We start from the raw sequence: 22,985 nt of genomic DNA on the forward strand, positions 1-22,985 counted from the left end.
TTGTTTGAACAAAAACCAATGCATGAAATGGGATTTATGATTTATCTTTGAAATGCTGCTCAATGAATTTATTGAACCAAACCAAACAGGAAAAAAAATAAAGAAGAGCTCAAAAGAAAACTAGTGAAACGGTGCATTTCATTGGATGAAAGAATCATAACGAATTACATCTGAATTTCTAAAGGGGAAAAAAATCTATTTACATATTTGGAAGTGAATGGCATTTTTTCCATACAAACTGCGTCTACTAAGAATTATAAGGAGACTGAGATGGATCAACATGCAGTTTTGGATAGTTAATGTTCGTCAATCGTCAGAACTCCTTCCTGGAAGTACAGTATTTCATTACTGGAAAGTTTTCAACCTTCAGCTATTGCATTCATATTTTCCAATCCATGGCATGTTCTCTCAACATGCTTCAAGAGGACCATATATATTTTGTCCCTCACCCTTCCAAAAGCTTCTAACTCAGAATCCTCCACTGGGGCACCGTCTTTGGATCTCATTTTCAGAGATTTAGCCTTTTCGCTAACCATCACATCCAACCAGTCACTCACTCTCTTGATCTGACACATCATCTCAGCTACCTGGCTATCTGATTCCATCGAAATGGTTTTTTCCTTCACTTCATCTAAGTAATCCTCAACGAAAGCCAAGAACCATCTTCTACATTCATCATGAAGGGAATTTTTCAGGTCCACTGCTGCATGCAGAGCACTTCCCTTAAACCATTGCGGTGAACTGTTCGTCTCAGCTGCCAATCCAACCTGGATTTCGCCACTATTAACATGTTTTCTCGCCATACACGTGCCCTTTGTTTTACTGCCATAAGTTATGCTTGTTTTTTTCCCCACGTTGGTAGTCCTCTTGGGGATGCCAGTGGCAGAAAATAGTGTGAGGTCGGATACCAAAGCAGCTCTAATCCATGTAGTTGCATTTTTCTTTCTGTCCAAAGCAAGTTTCAGACATTCTCTGATGGAACCAGGGCCCTTGGGATTACTGTCCTTTGCTCTCAGTAGATTACTGTTTGCATATAGCTCAATAATTTGTTGAGTGTGCCCCAAGTCATCTTGAAGACTAAAAAAGTTATCAACTAATGGCTGCCGATCAGCCCCCTTGGCTGCCTGAAGCTCTGAATATGTCCTGGAAAGACGAAGAAAAGTTAGGGACAGTAGGTTGGCACTCAGGTCAGTCCTACTTGTATTTTGTATCTATTATCAAGCATAAAGGTGTGGATATGTTTAAAGCTTCAATTATCCTGAAAGCCTAAGCTACTAGGAAATGGTGAACTTGATCATTTAAAATATATTCTCTAAACTTATAAGGTGGTCAAAGTACCATATTGACAGTTTGGTGGGCTGACGACAATACACTCATCCTAAAAGCACTTTCGAAGTGATCCATATTGCTTGGTCACTTCGTAAAGGTGCTGCCTTTGGCTTCATTGCACATGGAAAGCCCCCCACCCTCTTTCCCTCTCCATCTTATCCTCTTTCACAAGTACAACTCTACTAGTGAGCTGAAAACCTCCCATTCTTTTTATGCCAAGGGAAGAACTCACATTCTGCAGGTGGGTAGTGTCTTCCAAGTTTCTCACATTCTTTTTTTCTCCTCAACTCAACTAGGGTGTATGCATGGGCCCCTAAGCCAATTGGCAACTATAATGCCCCCCATGGAAAGCCCAAGCCAGATAACCTATACTCCAAAAGGACTAGTCAATGATATAATTGGAATCTCATTAAAACGTTATAAAGAGCAATAACTTCTCATTCCCAAGCAATATGGGGATCCCATACACCACCTACCCTTATCACTTATCAGAATGGGGTATCATGATCCCATATTGCTTGGGAATGAAAAGTTCTTGCTCTTTATAATGTTCCGATGGGGGCTCCAATTGTATCATTGACTAGTCTTTTTGGAGTATAGGTCATGTGGCTTGGCCTTCCATGGGGGCATTATAACAACTCTCCCTTAAAAGGAGGAAGTTTTGAATTCAACTTATGGGAGGAGTGATAGAAAGGAATTGCGACTCCAGTGTGTGTGACCAACTCATTATTTTGTCACTGGAGAGAAAAGGTGCATTCTGTGTGCATCATTTCCTTATAAGCTTGTACTCCTCTGATTTCAGGGCAGCTCCAAGCCTTAACATATACTCAGCACCAATCAAGAAAACATACTATGAAGAAGCTGTGAAAGCTCTGACCCAGAGCCAATAACATAATATATACAAGACAAATATGCATAACATTTGATATGGGGCATCATGGACTTGATTAAGCACAATGAATGAGAACTTTTGGTACTGAACTAAAGTGCACAAGTTTATGAACATGGTCCAAAATAGCTCGGTTTCATCCTTTAATGCATAACATTTCCAATAGAAGTGTGATGCAACATGCTTTAGGTTTTTTGGATCATCATGTGATTGGAATATTGGAATTAATTTCCATTCCTTTCTTTTAAAATCTAGATGACGCCATAAGGCAAACAATGGCAAGTAAAATCCTAAAAATTTTTGTACTGGTTTGGAATGTTTATCTGCAAAGTTGTCCACAAGCAGACATTTGCACACCTTAGGCATTTGAGCAATCTTTCGCCAGCAGCAGCCTCTTGCAATGCCTCCACAGCAGCAAGCAGAGCCACATCTCTGTGCCTTAAAACCTCCTGCATCATTCGAAAGGGGTTTTCAATGACTACTAATTTATGTTTCTTTTTAATCTCTGTGACATATAGAGGGAAAGTAAAGCACCGTACCTTGCCAAGCTTCACTAATGTTGAGGGGAGGGAACTCCATAATATTGTTGTTTCTGTCAATTTTTTATCATCAACCAAACTAAACACCACCGCAGGATCCAAAGACTCGCAACATTTTGCTGACATAGGGATTCTACACTTGTTGGAACTTTTGACCGATTTCATATCTATCCCAATATCTTTTCTTCTTGATTTAGGGCTTGAATTGTCATCTAAGCTATCATACCCAGCACAAAAGACTGGAGAAACCTGTGAATGCACAAGTGTGAGGACATAAATTAGATAACAAATATGCAACTTAAGAATACAATAACACAAGCAAAAAACAAGCCAAGAAAAAAAATCCAGATGGACTCGTACAAATGAATTTATCAAAGACAAAATCTATCTTTATATGTATTAGTGAGCAAACTGTAGAAAGCAATCGATGTTGGAGGTTGGACCTGGTACAATCTGCCAAGACTCTGAGTGGAAGAAGCTGCATGTTGTTTATTTTTTATCTAATTGAAAAACATGCATATAAAGAATGTTCACAATTTTGATTCACAGATCTATCAGCCAAATGAATTTAACACCAGAGTCTGACTTCCACAAATGACGCACTTCTAGCCAACTTGGCCCAAGTATAGTTATATATACAACTCTTTCAAGAAAAATTTGGATGGGCACGAATAAGTAGAAAAATTTTTGTATAAAACTTGTGCAAGTCAACCACCATATATATATTTCTCCAATCCAGCTAAAATCGGCATGATTATTGGTTCAGTTTAGCTCTATGACATATATATATATTTTTCCACTCACACGTACACTTCGACTACGACCAGTTGGTTTCCTCCCATGCTTGATAATCTGGGAGTCTGAAATGTCTCCCCCATTCCAGCTTCTTCTCTTGAATGCCGTCACAGATGAGGACGAAGATATTGTACTTTCTGTATCGCTATCTTTGTCGACTGAACCTGAGCTAATTTTCCGATACGACTTCATTACATCAGATGATTCGCTCACGATATCGAAAGTTCTAGACCTGCGGGCTTGTCTATGTGGATCTTCATTTGATCTGACCCTTGAAAATCTTTGAGAACGAAACCTTTCTTGCGGCTTCTTATCCATTTCCATCGAAAACAAAGAATCAGAAGCCCGAGAAACATTCGCCAAATTTTCTATGGCAACAAGATCTTTGGGATTTCCAATGCAGGAACGCCGGCCTGGGACAAGCTTCACGCCTTTAAGCATTGGAACTGGATACGCTCCCTCCAACTTTTCGACGTATATTAACTGCCCAAGTCGCAATTTATTACAAAGAACCATGTCATCATTCTCGTGAGGCAGAGATACATACATAGAATGCGAAGCATCAGAAACCTTCAAGTAGAACCCTTGGTTAGGCCAAATATCATCCTCTGCCAATATAGGAATTATGCTTCGAATTTGTAACATAACAGGTTTACAATCCTCTGGCACCTTTTCATCAACTGCCATTTCTTCAAGAAGCTTCACAAGAACCCCAGAGATCAAATTTGCCATCTCCTTGAATATCCTAAAGAAGAAAAATAAAGAAACAAAGGAACCCAAAACTTTCTTTACGCGATTAGGTACTGTAGTTGTGAAAATAATGGATTTTTTGACGATCATTAGGAAGAAACCATCGGCCTGATTGGATAACTGAAAAATGTGAAATGGGTCAAAGAAAATGGGTCTCGATGGCACGGGAAAGGAATTCAAAGAAAATGGAACTCAATGGCGCTGGAAATTCAAAGAGGAGGGTGGTCTAAGCCTGTGGAACAGCGAGGACTAGAAAGAAGGATGGTTAAGAGGAAATTGTGTGGTTCTTAATAGGATTTGTATGCAAATAATTTGCACAACTCCGCTATTTTCTCTGGAACGAAGATTGCGGTGGTGTTGAAGAAGAGATTTCTCCAAGTCAAGGTTCTTCAAATTCTAAAAAATGGCCATGGAAAGCGGGATATGGACGATGTAGTTAAAAACCGTTTGGGGATTGGAGATTGTAATGGGCTGTGTTCGAAGGGGCCGAATCTGGGTTGGATTATTGGGCCAGGCTGGTCTTAGGCCCAGTTGAGATGTTGAGGTGGTCTTAACCAATCTCATTTTAACATCCAAACAAAATTTAAACATAAATAATTTTTTATTTTAATTTTTTAACATTTTCATCTAATCATTACATATTCATTATAAATTTTTTAAACTTCTAAACAAAATGTAAAAAACAATTAAAAATTTCAAATTCTTAAAATAGAAATAATATTAAAAAATTATATTGTAACAATATTTTAATTTTATATTTTTTTTATTCAATATTTTTTTCTCATTTCTTAAAAATCCAAAAAAAATCTTAATTTAAATAATTTTATTACTATTTACATATTATCTCAATATCATTCACAAATTTATCTTAACATCCGAATGAGGCCTTAGAACGAGTTTCATGAGTGAAGTATTAAAGGCGTTTCATGGGTAAATTAAAAAAAATAAAGACGACTAACAAGAAAATGAGTGTTCTTTATCTTTCGAATTTTTCAATTAAACGTAATTAAGTAGAAAGTGCAATTATATTATTTATTATAGATTTTAACGCGAAACATATCTATCCAATTAAAATGTGTCACATTTAACAAGTAACATTATAAATAACAAAATTTAAGATAAAAATTGATATTTCTCAAACTTACAAAAAATAGACAGATACCAATTAAAGTCCAGCTAGCTTGATGCGTGTTGATGGCATAAGAACATGCCTTAGTGCGCTTCAAAAGCGTGCTTTTTAGTTTTTATGTTCGCTATTTCTTTGAAGGCACCCTTCCATGGCGGCAGTACCTCACTGTCTCTCATATCATGCTTAGCTAGCTTGCTTGTAAAATGAAAATTATGAGTGCAAACTCGGAAGTTTGATGTGTACGGCCTAGTTCTATACAGCAGCCCGATCACGGTTACTGCCCATGCAAGCGTCAGGCAAAATGATCGGTAACCCAAAACGCTAATCGCTGCTTCCCACGTACTCACGTAGGCTTGGGAGTTGGGACCATAATATGAACAGTAAACATGAATAATTCTTTGGGACCATGAACGCGCGTGATATGTGTACATTGCAATTGAGAGCAAAACAAAAAGAAGCCTTTGTGTAAAGCAATATCCTAGCATCAATTTGTACTACTTGGCGCAGAAAAATAGACAATCTATGAATTATATCTCAATCCACAAGCAACCACCCGGCCCCTTCAGCATACTTAAAGATAAAAAGCATATATAGAGAAACCAAGGTTTACTCCTGCATACCTCGTCCTAAAAAAGCAAACCTCGTTGCAGCTTAAATCTTGCATGTACCCAAAGAACATCAATATAGATAAATGGAAGCCATGAAGAACCCCATTTTCTTGCCGCTTTGCCTCTCACTTCTCCTCGTCCTAGTAATCCCTAGTGCTAGTCAACGATATGCTTGCAACAAGAGCGACTCTAAAACCAGCCAATTTCCCTTTTGTAGCACTTCCCTGTCTTACGAGGACCGGGCCAAGGACCTTGTGTCGCGCTTAACCATCCGAGAAAAGGTGCAGCAATTAGTAAACAGTGCCACTGGCATTCCTCGGCTTGGCGTGCCACCGTATGAATGGTGGTCCGAGGCCCTTCATGGTGTCTCAAACGTCGGGCCTGGGACTCGTTTTAATGCAACCGTCCCAGGTGCCACCAGCTTTCCAGCAGTCATTCTCTCTGCAGCGAGCTTTAATGCAACATTGTGGTATAAGATGGGGCAAACCGTGTCAACCGAGGCTCGAGCCATGTACAACGTGGGTCTAGCCGGGTTGACATATTGGAGTCCTAATGTAAATGTGTTCCGTGACCCAAGATGGGGGCGTGGCCAAGAAACCCCTGGTGAGGACCCTTTGGTGGTGTCAAGATATGCTGTGAATTATGTACGAGGTTTACAAGAAGTGGGTGAGGAAGGAAGTACTTCTGGTAGGGATAGGCTCAAGGTCTCAAGTTGTTGCAAGCATTACACTGCTTATGATGTGGATAAATGGAAAGACGTTGATAGGTTTCACTTTGATGCAAAGGTGCTATATTACTCTTATTGGTTTTTTTCTTATATTATTATAAAAAAAATAAAAGAAGTGAATGACTCTGGAGGCCTCACACCATCTAAGATAAATATGCCAAGAAAAAATTTTATTTATCATATCTACACACTACACATCACATTTATTTTTATTTTATTTTCTCTTATTAAATGTGTGGTATGTAGATGATGAATAAAAATATTTAATTAATTTAAGAAGAATAAAAATAAATATAGCGTGTAGGATAATGAGTAGCAAAGCTCAAATATTAGATACTTTATTACTGTTTTCTTTATGAATTAAGACTCGTTCCAAGGAAAGAAAAAACCGGGGTTGTTGCAGGTCACAAAGCAGGATCTTGAAGACACCTACCAGCCACCATTCAAGAGCTGTGTAGAGGAGGGACATGTAAGCAGCGTAATGTGTTCCTATAACAGGGTGAATGGGATTCCTACCTGTGCTGATCCAGACCTCCTCAGAGGGATTGTCAGAGGCCAATGGGGTCTAGATGGGTTAGTCATTATCTTCCTCGACTATTAAACACATGCACCAAGTTACTGATCCATTCTTACTAGTTTTCAAGCTTATGCAACTAAATTTGATTCCCTCGGAGAAGGATAGAGAGCAGTAAGAAAAGTTAAAAATTTATGCCATTTTGATCGTTTCCTTGCTTTTTACTTATTTTTCTCCCAGAACCAATACATAATCTAGCTAAATCTTTTAACCCTATGTCTATGAGACGTTGGTCTTTTCTTTGGTGTTAATACTACTTGGGTATATGACTAAAAATGCAAGTGGTTATGGTTTTCTGAGCCCGACTTAAATATTTATGGCCTTATGAGCAGATACATTGTTTCAGACTGCGACTCTATCGAGGTTTATTACAATTCCATCCATTACACTGCAACACCTGAGGATGCAGTGGCCCTTGCCTTGAAAGCAGGTAGTCATCACAGTTGCACCGATACTTCTCACAATTCTTTGAAATATATATATATAACTTAATTGGTCATGCATTAAGGGCTCGTTTGTATCTGTAATCCATCTCAACCCACCTCAATTCATCTCATCTCATCATTACAATTTTCTCAAATTTCCACACAAAATCTAATAAACAATTCAATTTTTTCAAATTTCAAAATAATTTTTCTAAATTTCCACACAAAATATAATAAATAATTCAACTTTTATTCTACTATTTACAAATTATCTCAACTCATCTCTAAATCCAAACCACTCCTAAATGCCGCTATGCGATTACGCAGGTTTAAACATGAATTGTGGGTCTTATCTAGGAAAGTACACAGAGAACGCGGTTAACTTGAAAAAAGTGAATGAATCTGTTGTAGACCAGGCCTTGATATACAACTACATAGTCTTGATGAGACTTGGCTTCTTCGATGGGAACCCAAAATCTCTACCATTTGGCAGTCTTGGGCCATCGGATGTATGTACAAGCGACAATCAGCAATTGGCACTTGATGCTGCAAAACAGGGGATAGTATTGCTAGACAATAATGGAGCTCTTCCTCTGTCCAAAAATAAAATTAAGAAACTGACTGCTATAGGACCCAATGCCAATGCCACGAGGGTTATGATAAGCAACTATGCCGGTGAACCTTGCAGCTATACTAGCCCTTTACAGGGGCTACAAAAATATGTCTCAGCTGTGAGTTATGAGCCAGGCTGCAGCAATGTGAAATGTGGTGATGAGAGCCTTATTGAGGCGGCAGCTAAGGCTGCAGCCGCCGCTGATGTGGTTGTGGTGGTGGTGGGGCTTGATCAATCTATTGAGGCAGAGGGGCTGGACAGAGACAACTTGACATTGCCAGGATTCCAAGAAAAGCTTGTGACTGAAGTGGCTAAAGCCACTGTTGGAACAGTGATTCTCGTTGTCATGTCGGCTGGTCCAGTTGACGTTTCTTTTGCCAATAATGTGAGTAGGATTGGGGGGATTCTTTGGGTAGGATATCCAGGTCAAGCAGGAGGGGATGCCATAGCGCAAGTGATTTTTGGAGACTACAATCCAGGTTCTATCCCTCTCCAGATTCTCTCGCTCTCTCTCTGTCCCTCTGGACATTTCTCAAGTCCTTCCATGTCTAACACTTTATTTTTCTCTGTTCTCACAAGGCTTTTCCTTTTTCCTTTATATTCAGATTAATGACACTCAAGTTTAACACTATCTTTTAAAAGTTGTGTAGTTCTTTGATATGTATAGTGATCGCAACTAAATGCGAAGTACCAAAATCGTGTTTGTTGTTAGGTGGAAGGTCCCCTTTTACATGGTACCCACAAGCATATGCAGATCAAGTGCCGATGACAGACATGAACATGAGAGCCAACACGACAAGTAACTTCTCCGGAAGAACATACCGATTTTATACAGGGAAACCTATCTATGAATTTGGTCATGGCCTAAGCTACTCAACCTTTTCCAAATTCATAATATCGGCCCCCTCCACCGTAATTGTCCAAGCAACCCCCCCTTCCAACCCACATATTAGTCTTTATTCCAAGTACACCCCAAATACCATTTCCAATGGCTCGGCAATCGACATTTCAACCATAAACTGCCAGAATTCAACATTTGATGTTGTTGTTGGAGTGAAGAACAATGGAACAAGTGATGGTTCCCACGTGGTATTGGTGTTCTGGAAGCCAGCCAGCTCGGAGGAGGTGATGGGATCACCAAATGTACAATTGGTGGGGTTTGAGAGGGTGACGGTTAAGAGAGGGAAGACAGAGTCTGTTACAGTTAGTGTGGATGTGTGCAAAGGACTGAGTCTTGTAGACAGTGAAGGGAAGAGGAAGTTGATCATTGGACAGCATACCATTTTTGTTGGTTCCTCTAGTGACCACCAGGTGAGGCACCAGTTCAATGTTCGCCTGGCTGGGAGTGGAGATGTAGCCATACAGGCTTTCTAACTATGTACTAAAGCGGCAGCGGCAGCGGTGGCGGTGGCGGCAGCTACTATTAAGAAGCTTACTTGGTAATATCTAGTGATAGTAGGGGAACCTGTCTGTACTTTGCCCCTTTTGAGGCATTATTTTGAATAGTAGCATAAGAGAAGATGCAGGTTTTTTATTTATGAAATTCTATTAGCTTTTTATGTTAAGTAATCATATTAATTAATGCTAGATTCTATGTCTCCTTTCTAATTCTTGTTCTCTTATTGTCCTGGGAGTTCAACAAATAACTTGAAAATGAAAAAGAAAATGTAAGAGTGGGCATATTTCAACAAATAAATGACAACAAAAAACCCAGCAAAAGACAGAGACCATGCAGCCAAGAGCCCATAGAGAGGATGACGATTTCTCTGTCTCTGTGTCTCAACTTCACAACTTGCACGTGAGGTGAGGGGCATCTTCCCGTTAAATCTTGACCATTTCTATTGCACAGATTCAACCACCCCCACAACCTCCAATACTTGCCAGCTTCTTCCCGTACAAAGAACAATTCAATGCAATTCATTCCAAAACAAAAACAGAAGAACTAGCACACCTAATGCTTATACACACCCAACTAGTTTCTGGCAAAAAAATGGAACAAAAATCACAACTCAAATCACTAGTAACGATATTCGCCCTCCTGTTGATGGTCCTGACGATCTTTCATCCTTGCAAGGCTCACTCCCGCTACCTCCAAATTTCTCCTTCACCTGCAGTACCTGTGAGTTCATTAATTTCCCATACAACTTGTTTTCATTATCTTTTGCTACATATATACAATATGCTTTATGTTTTTACAAAGTTAACGTTCCGAAGTATGTGTAGGGAAGTGGAGTGCCAATTGGACATATGAGGAGTGGGGGAAAGAGAATGAGAGGTGGGTCATTTCCGGCTAAATGTCACTCCAAGTGCAACCAATGTAAGCCTTGCGTGCCTGTTCAAGTCTCCGTCCGAGCATTGGCATTGGAAGACAACGAATACTATCCTCTGGTTTGGAAATGTATGTGCCGCCACTTTGTATTCTCCCCTTAATTACTTGGTTTTTTAAGTAGATTTCCTATCGATAATACGATGTATTGGAGTGACTGTCCTCCCTTTTGTTGCAAGGTCTCGAAACAAAAGAAAAACACCTATTATATATATTCTCTTATTTTATGTCATTCTAGAATTTGGAGGTGATTTTGTCAAGTACTGGGCCTTTCCGGCGCTAGCTAGCCCACAATTTTGAGCTAGCTAGCTAGCTCATGGTATTCCACAGTAAAGAATTCAAATAACAATTGATCAGGGAGACAAAAATTACCAATCCCGTTGACCCAAAACCAACCCATCCATCTCTGATCTCGTTCACATCTAGTCCGACCAATTGCCACGTACGTGATCTCCGGCGAGATAGAGATCTATGACGTCATGTATCTCGCAAGGTTTTTAGGTTCTTGACAATATTTTGGTTGTCTTTTACTTACTAAAGACTTAACGCGTGGAGCCGCCAAGGCAACCACAGAAGATAGAGATGGAATGGTCAGCAAACAGCGCAGGATCGCACCAACTTATGTGCTCTACGACACGCTACTTATTATCAAAGTCAAAATTGTTCACTCCAGCAACTCCCAACAAATAATTTTATATATTTTTCCTCTATTTTTTTATTCCTTCTTTATTTATCACACCATATATCTCTGACATTATAATTAAAATCGCTCATTTTTGTCTCAATTCCGATGGCATGTTTGGTAAATCTTTTTTATCATAGAGGCATATAAAAAATGAGCTTATTAATTCTATGAGATGCATGGTTCTTCATGGTAGGTTCCTTAAAATAATTAAAATTAACGTGCCCTTTGACCGTTTTGTTGGTATTGTCTATCCAACCTTCCTCCTATATATGTAGACCTTCCTTCCATCGATTTTTCATATCAAAAACTACGTTCCAAGAAAAGCTTCATACATAGCCAATTAGCCATCATCTTAGAAGGAAGAAGAAGAAGAAGCCATGGAAGGTCTGATTCCTTATCTTCTCCGTGCAATCAAGAAGCCGAAGGGTTACAACAGCTACAGGTCCTTCTCCGAGGGCTCCACCCGTAGCTACCATTTGTTGTTAAATGCACAGGACTCGGCCAATGGATCGTCTCACCGGCGAACCCGGTCGGAGTTCCAGCCACCAGCCATCGAGTTCACTGAGCAAAGATATTCCGGTGTCGACCTTATCCGCTCGCACAGCGTTCACAAATTCTCCTCCTCAAGTAATTCTTCGGTGGGTGGTGCTCCAAAGATCGATTCCTATCCATTCCATGTCCACAGTGAAGCTAATAATATTCATCGACGTCGATGAACAAGTTTGATTTTTTCTATTGTTATTGAATTTTTTAACTTTTGTCGATTGTATGTCCCATTCTTTCAAGCTGCTCTTTAATGTTGTGTTCAGGCGTGAAAATTAAGGGTCCGGTGGAGCTTCATCAAAACGATGGGGTCACACCATTCCGTTGCGTCATTGCATGTGTTTTCAGTATTCCTTTTCATGAATGACTTGTTGTAATGGAAATTAATTGTATATGTTAATGTGAATGGGATTATCATCATTTACGTGGTCCTTAATTTGATCAGTATTTTTCGCTTTTAAATTCTAGTTTTGTGATGGTACTTTTCCCTAGCCCAAGACTGTATCAAATTGTTGGATATAAATAATAAAAACCATTTTGTCATTTTTGTGAGCACCGAATTGGAAGATTTGAATTGCAAAGAAGAGATCGATCGAACAGCAAATTAATAAGAGCTCATGTTTCTTACACATATATAATTGTTTAATTTGTTGATTCATATTACAATACTAAACCAATCGATTGGTGATAATGTGACCTAATTAATTACTACGACTCAAAATAAACATTTTATATGTTTTCACAAACTATCTAATTTCATCTTTTCTCATCTAATTATTATAATTTTCATAAACTTTCGAATAAAATATGTAAAATAATTCAAAATTTTCAAATTTTAAAATATAAATAATATTAAAAAATTATATTTTAATAATATTTTATTCAATTTACAATTTTAATCTCATCTCATGATTTCTCACGTAGGTCTAAAAATTCCACTGCACAAATAAAATTAGAGGAGGCCGAGAGTAAAATCCAAAAGAGCAGTGCACTACACCTACAGAGGGTGTAGCACAAGACGGAGACAATTTTTATTTATTTATTTATTTATACCTTTAAATATATATATTTTTTAAATCATAACATCATTAAAAAATACTAATTTAATTATTAGGTAAAAACAAATTATCGAGACCCAATTATCGATGAGAGCAGCATTTTTCAAACCGAAAAGTATAATTAATAATCGTTTAGTACAAGAAGCTAGTCATACAAACTAAAAAATAGGGGTGCTACCCACACCATACACTATGGGGTAGGACCCTCCCTGCCCCTCCTCCCCAGGCCAACCCACTTCAATAATGGACTACAGTCTATTAGATCAAAAAATTATTTTTAGGTCTATAAGTCATCAAAAACATATTTTTGGACTCAAATTATAAATTTAAATTTGTAAATATGACTATAATTTAAAAATTATGTAGTTTTTAAATTTACTAGTGCATATTTTGTATAAGTTGTAATGTAATACAAGAGTTCCACATTACTTAAGTGCAAGACTTGTATTGTCAAGACAATCTATAAAATGATCACCTTATTACACTATAATTTATACAAAATATTAAGTAAAAGTTCTACTTAATATATATTTATATAAAAAAAATTTGGGTGTGAGGCATGGGACGGGAAGAGACGGGCCTGCTAGGGCTATATCGCCCCCCACCCTCACCAGTGTCTTGCATTGTCGAGCAGGGGCGAGGCGGGGAGTGCGGGCCCCGCTGCCCACCCCTACCAAAAACGGTGAGATTTTTTTCTTGAGTCGTGCTACGAGACTGATGATCGATAAAACTAATTAGTTTTTTTATTTTTTTTTCAAAAATATTTTATACTCTTAAATATTTGTTTTAAAAAATCATAAATTGATTTAAAAATATTTTCTTAATAATTAAATAATAAATAATAAAGAGCGGTGCTACCCATAAGCCTCGCATCATGCACATCCATTTAAAAACATATCATTTTATTTTTTTATCTTATTTTACTTATAAATATATCTAGAATCATTTTTATTACATGAGTAAAAATATAAAATAATATATTTTTAAATAGATACGTAGAGTGTGAGGTTTATGTCTAAAATTTTTCAATAATAAATAAAACATTTTTGTAATGATGCATCCTCGGTATTGCGGAGGCCGGAGGGAACGACTACACGTCGCTCACTGATGTAAATAACGGGTCGTTGGCTGACACGAATGTGAGGTCCCTCAGTTGCAAGCAAAGAGAAGAGACGGCGTCGTTTTTTACTCTGCAACATTACTGCACCATCGGAAGTCGGAACCGAAGTTGGGGGAACTTTTGCGGAGGGGCAGGGACGGGACGATGACGTTGAAATCAATCTTCGACGCCAAAGAAATCAGAGCGGAATTCAAGGCGGCGGGCATAAACCCTAGCTTCATCCCCATCATATGGAAGCATGCGATCATCTCCAACAACAACGACAACTTCGAATGGAATCACATCCCATCCTTGCCCTCCGCTGCCTACCCTATCCTTTACTCCAAATTCAAGCCCCTCACTTCGTCCCTTCACTCCCTCCTCCACTCCTCCGACCAAGTCACCTCCAAGCTCCTCATAAAGCTCCAGGTCTCTCTCTCTCTCTCTCTCTCTCTCTCTCTCTCTCTCTCTCTCTCTCTGTATTTTTATCCCGTAAATCGAAGAAAGTAAACTGATTTATTATTCCTGTACAAGAACGGGGCTCTTGTTGAGGCCGTGGTCATGAGGTACGACACGCGTTTGGGGAAATACAACGGCAAGCCCCGCCCCGGAGGTCCCAGGTCCACCCTGTGCGTTTCCTCCCAGGTCGGTTGCAAAATGGGATGCAAATTCTGTGCCACGGGGACGATGGGTTTCAAGAACAATCTCTCGTCTGGAGAGATTGTGGAACAGTTGGTTCACGCCTCTTGTATATCGTCTATACGCAATATCGTTTTCATGGTAACTACCTTCTTATTCTGTTTTTTTTTTTTTTTTTCCTGTAATGCAGAAATTCAAAGAATTTAGTTCGTGGTATAGCTTCACTAATTCATTTTGGTTGTGTTCAGGGAATGGGGGAACCATTGAATAACTACGCTTCGTTAGTGGAAGCTGTTCGTGTCATGACAGGGCCACCGTTTCAGTTGTCGCCGAAGAGGATTACCGTCTCAACCGTATGTATTTGTTTGTTTCATGTTGATTTGTTCATAAAATTTTTGTATAGAGGTTTTAGGAGTGTGAAGTTGTCCGGAAGATTTTTCCTTGTAGGAGTGGAATCTTGTATTCAAGGCCGGCAATCATGGGGAAATGCAATTTACATTAGACATTAAAAAGATCAGAGGGCATGTATGCAAGAACTTCCGTACTCATGATATATTTTCTTTCTTTGCGTTTAATCTTGTGTAGGTTGGCATCATTCCTGCTATCAACAAGCTTCACAATGATGTGCCGGGTTTGAACTTGGCAGTTTCGCTGCACGCACCAGTTCAAGATATCCGTTGTCAAATAATGCCTGCAGCTCGGGCTTTTCCTCTGGAAAAGCTTATGGATGCGCTTCAAGACTATCAAAAGAACAGGTGGGATTACTTTTGGACAAGTGAATGCAGGTTTTTTTTTCTCTTTCAATATCAGCTGCTGAAAGATGTGAATTTTTATTTCTTTAGACTTCACAATCGCGGATCAATCTCAAGGTCTGATAATCTCTCTTTTTTTAATCTTAATTTTTCAGTCAGCAAAATATTATGATCGAGTACATTATGCTTGATGGGGTGAATGATGAAGAGCAGCATGCCCACCAGCTTGGCAAGCTGCTAGATACATTCCAAGCGGTGAGCACTTAAGTTATGTCTGAGCTTTAGTCATGCTTCTAATACAATTGCAGATGTTCAATTGATTGCCTTTTCTTATCATGCTTTATTTGTGTATGATTGGTTTGAACTCAAAACAACTTCCTTAAGGACCCAGGGAAAGCGCTTCGTACATCTGTACTATAACCCCTAAAAGGTTATAATGTCCATTCAATTCTTACCTGCTTGTGATAGAGTTGAAAATCTCATCCCAGAAGCCTTTGATTTACATTGACTACTGACATAAGTGGTGTTAGAATTAGAGTAACAGTATAAAGTTAAAACATTTATTCAATTAGTTATTAGATCAATTTTTAGCGTATCATATCCAAGAGCTATCGCAGAGCCAATACCTCTATAATTAGTTTGGACACTCAGGTTGATAGTCTTCTTATAAGTTATGGCTTAAAAGTCAAAATAGAAACATAAATGCTTGTATTACAACTAAGCACCTGGGATTACAGAAGATATTAAAAAAACATGTTCGATAATTTTCTTAAAGCTGATTTTTGGCATGCCTTGGCCAATTTTTTTTATATGTAGTTGACCTTCTTGTCAATGCTAAGTTGTAAATGGTATCATTTATGCAAATAAGTGTTGCTAAATATCCACTTATATAGCTTCATATAGCTGTGTTTCTTGCTTTGCAGGTTGTTAACTTAATACCTTTCAATCCAATTGGGAGTGCGAGTCAATTCAGAACCAGTAATGAACATCGGGTGTCAAGATTTCAGAAAATTCTTAGGGGTACCTATGGCATCCGGACAACAGTTCGCAAGCAAATGGGTCAGGATATAAGTGGTGCATGTGGCCAGCTGGTGGTTAACCAACCTGATAAGAGGTCAATTGAAAAATCAAGTCTCTTAACTGACATAGAAGATCTTCATCTTTGATGTAACCAAAATCATTTCAGGTGAGGGAGTTCTCTTCTCGCTAACAATCCTGGCCATCTTCAATTTCATTCGATTTGTTTAAAACCGGATTTTTCTAAGGTCATGAGAGTTGTTGAATATTGGTTTTTTATTTTATTTTATTTAAAATGGATTTGGTAGTAATTGTCTGCATTTTGTGGATTCAATACAGTATTTGCTGTCACAAGTCTCATATAGGAATGATGTGAAGTTATACTCTCTGGACTACAAAATATGTTCCAAGTTCCCAACACACTGTAGTTCGCAAATCTTTTCACATTCTCTCGAGCATCTGCTCTCACACAACGTATATGTATACTATTTGCCATTAAAGCGGAAGATATTTTAGCCATTTGCATCTAGCTCAAACTTACTTGTATGCGCGCCTGCAATTCTATTTGACCTCTGTCTTCTATTAGTTCATTTTTATCTCTTTCGTTGTTGGTGACAATGACAACGGACTGAAAGTTAACGGCGATGGCCACACCACAAAGATGGAGTCTAGAGAGGGATAATTACAGAATATCTTTAATGCCGGCACGAGAGATGAACCAACCAGAATGCATGTGCGTCGACAATGGATGATGGCCCAACCCATGACTCTGTGGCCCGGTGATTGAGGAGCTTAGGTTATGATTGGGTTTTTGTGTCTTTTTTGAGGTTTTTTTTTAGGCGTTTTAGTTTTGCTTGGGCTTTATGTTATTTTAGTGGGGGTATTGGCCCTAGTATGATTAGAGTAAGAATTTAATATGTAGTCTGTCAAAACCTAATTTTTTACTGTTAGCAGCTTTAATGAATTTTGGTAAGCAATGAAAAGCCTCTCATTCGGCGCTGACAGTTCAAAGATAAACACCTTGTATTAGAGCGACACGAGACAACAGAGGAGAACGCAAAAGAGGTCGGAGGTAACATATTGAGAAAACCGATTCCACTTTTCAGAAACAAAATCAGGAAAGTCATTGTGATGTGTTTATTGAGGTATGCTTGGTTCTGTTTGTATTGCTCTGCGGTCGACACCCAATAATATACTGCTTGCACTATATAAGATTAATGGCGCAGTATTATTATGAGAGCTTAGGTTAGGCTGGATGGATGAACAGACCAGATGAATGGATTCAACTTTCAGATAACACGCGGGTTGCTTCATGCCAAATTTGTAGCATCTTTCCTTCAGCACAAAATCATCTCCAATATCCTTCTTCCGGGCCTTGGCTTGGGTGACATGGGATGTGGTTGGTCTGAGGTTAAAAATCCAGCAGAATGCGCCTCAATTGGCTCACCAAAGCCAAGCTTGAATAATCTCAATCGCTGAGCACTGCCCCTGAGCTCGAACAGAATCTCACCTGCCTAAAATACCCCATTTACAAAAGTAAGTGAAAAGATTTCTAAGATCGGCCATATAAAGCTTCAAAACTAGCTTGCTAAAAAGCTGAAGGTTTTCAGGGAAACTTTTTTCCACTGAAAACTGGAAGCCTACCAGAAATTAGTACGGTCACTCTTGAAAATATGACTGTAAACAGGATGGAGATTAAATTAAGCAGGTGATACAAACAGAATAATTCATGAAGAAAAACATTAAACCAGCCCTGCTCTTGAAAAGTCTTCAATAAGCAAAATATTTTGTGGAAGACTCAACCTTGGGAAACATAACAGGCATATCAAAACCTAACTACTTTTACGAAGTCAAGAGTGCTTCAAGCTTTGCAATTTGATCATCTTCATTTTTGGGGGGCGGACTTCTACTAGGGTTATACAAATCATGCTTCCACTTCTCAACACGAGTACCACCAGAACGATACCCTTGTCTTCCACTGATTCCATCTCTTCCCCTGTAATTTCCACTAACACCAAACCTTTCTCTGGAAAGGAAGCCATCCCTATGAGCTTCTCCCCTCTTTGGCGGCATCCTGTCTCCTGCTGATGGCTTCTCCAGCCTGTCCAAATGGTTGCGGCCTCTTTCCTCCCTTCTTCCACTTCCTTCCACAGAGTGGTCAACATTACTCGACTTTACAGTCTTCATTTCTGCTTTATCAGCATTTTCAGAATCCACTGGAATCTTCTTCTCCCGAAATGCTGGTCTTTTCTTTGCAGGTGGAGCTTGATCATCATGTTTGAGGAAACGATCATGCCGCCAGATGCTGTTGTCATCCTGCTTAGACTGTAATTTCTCATCTCTTCTCTGTGTATTATAAGTTATTTTGTTTGCTGCCCTTTCATCATGCTGATCCTTTGTATCCCTCCATCCACGCTCTTTAAAGCAAACAAGGAATGTTAAGACAATGGCAAGCAATATTTAAACTTCCAACAATAAAAAGGAATCACAGAAGCGTTAATCTTTCAAGGATCATAGCAGTGGCATTTAGAGTGCCAATTTTAGGCTCACAATGCAAAATTAGAGCACATAAAGAAGGTCGAATTCAATCTTCAAGTTGTGAGATAGCAAATGAGGGTTGATCAAAGAAAGTTGAGCTTCCTAAGTAAATAATATTCCCAGTGAAATACCAAATCTATAAGATCCAATCAAATATCTATCAATTATCAATTATCCTATCTGATTGCGATTTCATTCATCCTTCAGTTCATAGAATGTTCATCTTATCTTATCTTTGGGCTAACCAAACAAAATGTTGAGAATAAAAAGCTTAGGTTTAGTCACATCTTAGGATTTCATCAATATGGAAAGAAAAAAAAAAAAAAACAAACAAAACGACTTGAGAGAGAGAGAGAGAGAGAGAGAGACTAAAACAGCTTGAAGGGAAAGGGGAATTAAGGACAATCAGCATACCTTAACCTAGAACTACCTTCATTGACCAATTTCAGATCATAAATTAACCAAACAACAAATGCCTTCTTAAGCCTTATAAATATTAAAATTGAACAATAAATAAACTTTTTTACTCAAAAGGTTATCATATGAAAAAAAAAAAAAAACATTTATGCATAAAATCATCCAAGAATCAACTAACATACATTATTAATGAGAATCTGTATTGCATGGCATGGCATGGCTAAGATATTAATAAAAAAAAACAAATAGAGCCCAACGTACAGGGAAAAGGACAGCCTTGAAGATATATAGGAACTCACCACCAGTAGCTCTGCGATCAATACTCCGACTAACTTTCAAGGTACCACGTTCATCATGCTGTAATAAGACATGTACTAGTAAGCCTAAGATTTTTATACACACAGGCACTCGAAGACACGGGGCTGAACAAGAACCCCACTACATCAGCACAGAAAAGGGATTGCATAAACAGATTTACAACCAAGTAATTCAGTATAATACTGGTTCTTTGTTGATAAAACACATGTAGTTAGCATAAAAGAATTAACCCTTGCTGGAAATGTGACTCAGCGGATTTTCCAGACCTACATGTAAAAAGAAATGCATTTAGATGACTACAACGATTCTTAAGCTGCCCCAAGATGTGCAATGTAATGTGGGCACTTCATAAGTGAACTTAATTAAAAGAACTCCTTTAACATAATCAGCTTCCGTTAAGTTTGAAATTACAAAAGTTTTCAAAAGAAATTCATAAAATTCCTTTCTGCCCCCTATATCTGCTCTGCAAATCAGAACTCTTACCAGCACCAAAGCACTAGTTGCTAAGTATCAAATGACTCCGGTGCTTAAAGTTCTAGATAACATTGTATTTGTGAACTATTATGAATCTATAGTTCTGCAATAAGCAACCATTATACACATTGTTCCACTATATCATGAGGTTCATTGTAACTACTCAAAAGATCTAATGGGTCATAAGGTTAACAGGCTATGCTAGGAAATGTGCAGCAGTCAATTATGTGACAATGTTTACAAAAAAATTTAGGAGAATACTTAAGAATACCTGCAACTACTTAAATATTAGAGAAAATATATTTGCAATTGTGAATTGTGCAATCGCCGCGTAATCACTTTGAAAAAAATGAATAAAACATGGGACCCACATGAAAAAAATTAATTTTTTAACAATAGACCCCACTTTTTTTCAAAGCGATTACGCGACATTTACGCACTTCAAGGTTGTATGTAGAATTACTCTAAATATTATCTATTTATAAGACTCATAGAAAAACCTGAAAAAAAGATCGAGACCGAGTTACATTAGTTGGATCAGAAGAGTGTTTTGGCCCTTCCCGATGAATGGGTTTCTTGTCAGAGTCTTTGCTCACAACCCTATTTTCTTGCTTAGAATCAGGTGCTGTTGGGGCCTCAAGGGGTAAGGCGTCTTGCAGCTGACGAGAATGCTTCTGATCCCGGTCTATGTGGCGTCCAACATCCAAATCAGTATTGCTGGGTACTCTCTCTGTTTCTGGTTTCCCATCCCTCCTCGACCTCTTGGGACTAACAGAACCAACCAAAAGTTTAAGACAAATACATGATATCTGTATGCTTCAAAATCAACAACTTCCATCAAAAGTTTAAGACAAATACATGACATCTGTATGCTTCAAATTCAACAACTTCCATCAACATTTTAAGACAAATTCACATCATGCCACCAAACTAAAAGTTGAGGTTATACACCATTAGACACCACACGTGAAGAAAGTGGTTAAAGACATTTAGTTTTCCAAACCTATGAAACGGGGTAAAAGAACAACAATATCACGGTAACCTTTCGCTAAGAAATGAAAAGAAACTAAAAAACTAGGAGAGAATTGATCTACCAAACATTGCTGTAAAGTTCTAGACAAATATGACATGCTCCCATAACTTCTACTAGCAAACTCAAGCAAAAACTTCATCTGGTCAATAAAGAAAAAGCTTCGTAAGCAGAAAATCAAGAAAGGCCATAGATCATGTACAAGTCATCATCCATGTCGCCAATGCTGGCAGTGGCAGCTTATACAAAAAAATAAAATAAAATAAAACAGTAGTGAAAGGCTCTCAGCTACAAATGCATACGTACATAATTTAATTCATTTTAATTATCTTGGGCAAAAAATATTTTCCCCGAAAATCATTCAATGCGAGAGAAAGAAAAAAAGGAGGAAAGGGGTTGCAATATCAAACTAGTGAATAGAGAATCAAAACAGACAAACTTAAACAAATCCCGCAAATTTCATTGATGAGAGGTAGAAGGGGTACCTTGGTTCTCGATCGAACCTGGAACGGTGCCGTCTGGAGTCGGAATCGCGGCCCGCCCGACGAGACATAGACGCAGCTGCTGCTTCCTCCTCGACTCGGGGGGGGGGGGGGGTCCCTGGGTTTCAGTATGAACGAGTCTTTGCTTTGTAAATTTCTTTTATATAATTGGATTTACCATATTATTGCTCGTTGCTGGAGATGTGATCCTGGCCGCAGGGTTTGACCAATTGCGAACTAGGTTAGAGCGTACGATAATAATCACGCACTAGATCCAGACCCCTCTTCTCTCCCTTATCCTCGTACCTTTCCTTCGCGGATGATTTTTATTACGTTGTTGTCACTTCTCAACAAAATGTTTCCTAATTTTTTTATTTTTTTATTTGGAGGTTGGGATTATAGAAATTTGGAAATGTATATTGAAATTTGGAAAAATGAAAAACAAGCCCTTATTAAAATGGAAATATCTGAATTTAAATTAAAAAGTTTATATTTTTATTAAAGTGGCATTATCATTTTTGTTGATTATAAAATAATTATAGCAATATCATTATTCATTTTCTACGGGAAAAGAATAAATATTTTCAGGATTGAATAATTAATATATTTTGACGTTTTAAAAAATAATAAACAAGAAAATATATATATCCAATGAGAATAATGTCAATTATAAAAAAATTAGATTTAATTACCCGTTCTTAATTTTTTTGATTGGTACTTAAGTCTAATTACCTGTACTTAATACAACAAATTGATCTATATCATAACAATTGTTGAAAAAAAAAAAGGTATGGTCCGTATGGAAATTCTCTACATACATAATATCGTGATGACATCTTTTGTGCGTGCTTGTTTTACTTGTTCTTTGTGGATTTTATTTTTTTGGGTAAAATATGATTAAATTAAAGTAACAAATATAAAAATTTGGGAGAGGAGAATTCCAACAAACAGCCTAGTACAGTTAACCAAATAAATTATCTGTCCTTTGTGAGCTGCAATTTGAACTCTTTTTTCTTTAAAGGGAAAATACAAAAAAACCAAAATCTAAGATAAAAACACTCAATTGGAGTGGTCATACAAAAGTCTTTAGCCCCTGCACACTAACCTTGCTCCTTTTAAGGTGCTTCCCACCACCCAAGTTTTCAGCGGCAGATAATCACTTCAAAGTTATAAACCTTTTTAGTGGCTGAAGACAGTTCATCTTCATGACTACAATCTACTTAACATAA

General features: G+C 38.1%; 4 protein-coding genes across 10 annotated transcripts; 2 read left to right on the top strand and 2 right to left on the bottom strand.

The window, feature by feature from the left end:
- Positions 1–109: 109 nt before the first annotated feature.
- LOC108979734 lies at positions 110–4,501 on the bottom strand. Of its 2 annotated transcripts, none has more exons than XM_018950469.2 (4): positions 3,562–4,501; positions 2,758–3,006; positions 2,576–2,667; positions 110–1,143 (listed from the first exon to the last, which is right to left on the bottom strand). In XM_018950469.2, the coding sequence occupies exons 1-4, from the start codon at positions 4,390–4,392 to the stop codon at positions 360–362; spliced, it is 1,956 nt and encodes a 651-aa protein (XP_018806014.1). In that variant the 5' UTR covers positions 4,393–4,501; the 3' UTR covers positions 110–359. The 2 variants fall into 2 exon arrangements, with proteins under 2 accessions (XP_018806014.1, XP_018806015.1); XM_018950470.2 differs by having other exon boundaries at positions 122–1,143; positions 3,568–4,501.
- A 1,563-nt stretch (positions 4,502–6,064) lies between these two features.
- Positions 6,065–12,218, top strand: LOC108979737 (probable beta-D-xylosidase 5). Its single transcript, XM_018950473.2, has 6 exons — positions 6,065–6,824; positions 7,170–7,339; positions 7,673–7,770; positions 8,093–8,857; positions 9,091–9,731; positions 11,746–12,218. Exons 1-6 carry the CDS (start codon positions 6,123–6,125, stop codon positions 12,103–12,105), a joined length of 2,736 nt encoding a protein of 911 aa, XP_018806018.1. The 5' UTR covers positions 6,065–6,122; the 3' UTR covers positions 12,106–12,218.
- A 1,858-nt stretch (positions 12,219–14,076) lies between these two features.
- On the top strand, positions 14,077–17,988 carry LOC108979738 (dual-specificity RNA methyltransferase RlmN). 5 transcript variants are annotated; one of them, XM_018950475.2, is made up of 7 exons: positions 14,077–14,518; positions 14,624–14,869; positions 14,977–15,081; positions 15,314–15,483; positions 15,636–15,735; positions 16,404–16,666; positions 17,084–17,988. In XM_018950475.2, exons 1-6 carry the CDS (start codon positions 14,255–14,257, stop codon positions 16,644–16,646), a joined length of 1,128 nt encoding a protein of 375 aa, XP_018806020.1. In that variant the 5' UTR covers positions 14,077–14,254; the 3' UTR covers positions 16,647–16,666; positions 17,084–17,988. The 5 variants fall into 5 exon arrangements, with proteins under 5 accessions (XP_018806020.1, XP_035540066.1, XP_018806021.1 ...); XM_035684173.1 differs by having other exon boundaries at positions 17,125–17,988; XM_018950476.2 differs by having other exon boundaries at positions 17,133–17,988.
- Positions 17,989–18,062: 74 nt separating this feature from the next.
- Positions 18,063–21,902, bottom strand: LOC108979739. 2 transcript variants are annotated; one of them, XM_018950478.2, is made up of 4 exons: positions 21,760–21,902; positions 20,772–21,012; positions 19,752–19,809; positions 18,063–18,914 (listed from the first exon to the last, which is right to left on the bottom strand). In XM_018950478.2, the coding sequence occupies exons 1-4, from the start codon at positions 21,825–21,827 to the stop codon at positions 18,340–18,342; spliced, it is 942 nt and encodes a 313-aa protein (XP_018806023.1). In that variant the 5' UTR covers positions 21,828–21,902; the 3' UTR covers positions 18,063–18,339. The 2 variants fall into 2 exon arrangements, with proteins under 2 accessions (XP_018806023.1, XP_018806022.1); XM_018950477.2 differs by having other exon boundaries at positions 18,170–18,914; positions 20,745–21,012.
- Positions 21,903–22,985: the final 1,083 nt, after the last annotated feature.

This window comes from Juglans regia, chromosome 13, assembly GCF_001411555.2.
Source record: "Juglans regia cultivar Chandler chromosome 13, Walnut 2.0, whole genome shotgun sequence".
NCBI lineage: Eukaryota > Viridiplantae > Streptophyta > Magnoliopsida > Fagales > Juglandaceae > Juglans > Juglans regia.

What these genes read in the sequence shown, in the direction of transcription:
- LOC108979734 (XM_018950469.2), bottom strand. Translation starts at nt 4,392, where the DNA reads ATGATCGTCAAAAAATCCATTATTTTCACAACTACAGTACCTAATCGC. An exon ending in GTCGTAGTCGAAGTGTACGT is followed by an intron (nt 3,007 to 3,561) that starts GTGAGTGGAAAA and finishes GTGCATTCACAG; the next exon opens with GTTTCTCCAGTCTTTTGTGC. An exon ending in CATTAGTGAAGCTTGGCAAG is followed by an intron (nt 2,668 to 2,757) that starts GTACGGTGCTTT and finishes CGAATGATGCAG; the next exon opens with GAGGTTTTAAGGCACAGAGA.
- LOC108979737 (XM_018950473.2), top strand. Translation starts at nt 6,123, where the DNA reads ATGGAAGCCATGAAGAACCCCATTTTCTTGCCGCTTTGCCTCTCACTT. An exon ending in GGCCCTTGCCTTGAAAGCAG is followed by an intron (nt 7,771 to 8,092) that starts GTAGTCATCACA and finishes GCGATTACGCAG; the next exon opens with GTTTAAACATGAATTGTGGG. An exon ending in GCCTGGCTGGGAGTGGAGAT is followed by an intron (nt 9,732 to 11,745) that starts GTAGCCATACAG and finishes CCATCATCTTAG; the next exon opens with AAGGAAGAAGAAGAAGAAGC.
- LOC108979738 (XM_018950475.2), top strand. Translation starts at nt 14,255, where the DNA reads ATGACGTTGAAATCAATCTTCGACGCCAAAGAAATCAGAGCGGAATTC. An exon ending in AGCTCCTCATAAAGCTCCAG is followed by an intron (nt 14,519 to 14,623) that starts GTCTCTCTCTCT and finishes TTCCTGTACAAG; the next exon opens with AACGGGGCTCTTGTTGAGGC. An exon ending in AGAGGATTACCGTCTCAACC is followed by an intron (nt 15,082 to 15,313) that starts GTATGTATTTGT and finishes AATCTTGTGTAG; the next exon opens with GTTGGCATCATTCCTGCTAT.
- LOC108979739 (XM_018950477.2), bottom strand. Translation starts at nt 21,827, where the DNA reads ATGTCTCGTCGGGCGGGCCGCGATTCCGACTCCAGACGGCACCGTTCC. An exon ending in AGGTTCGATCGAGAACCAAG is followed by an intron (nt 21,013 to 21,759) that starts GTACCCCTTCTA and finishes TGGTTCTGTTAG; the next exon opens with TCCCAAGAGGTCGAGGAGGG. An exon ending in TGATCGCAGAGCTACTGGTG is followed by an intron (nt 18,915 to 19,751) that starts GTGAGTTCCTAT and finishes TTTGCTTTAAAG; the next exon opens with AGCGTGGATGGAGGGATACA.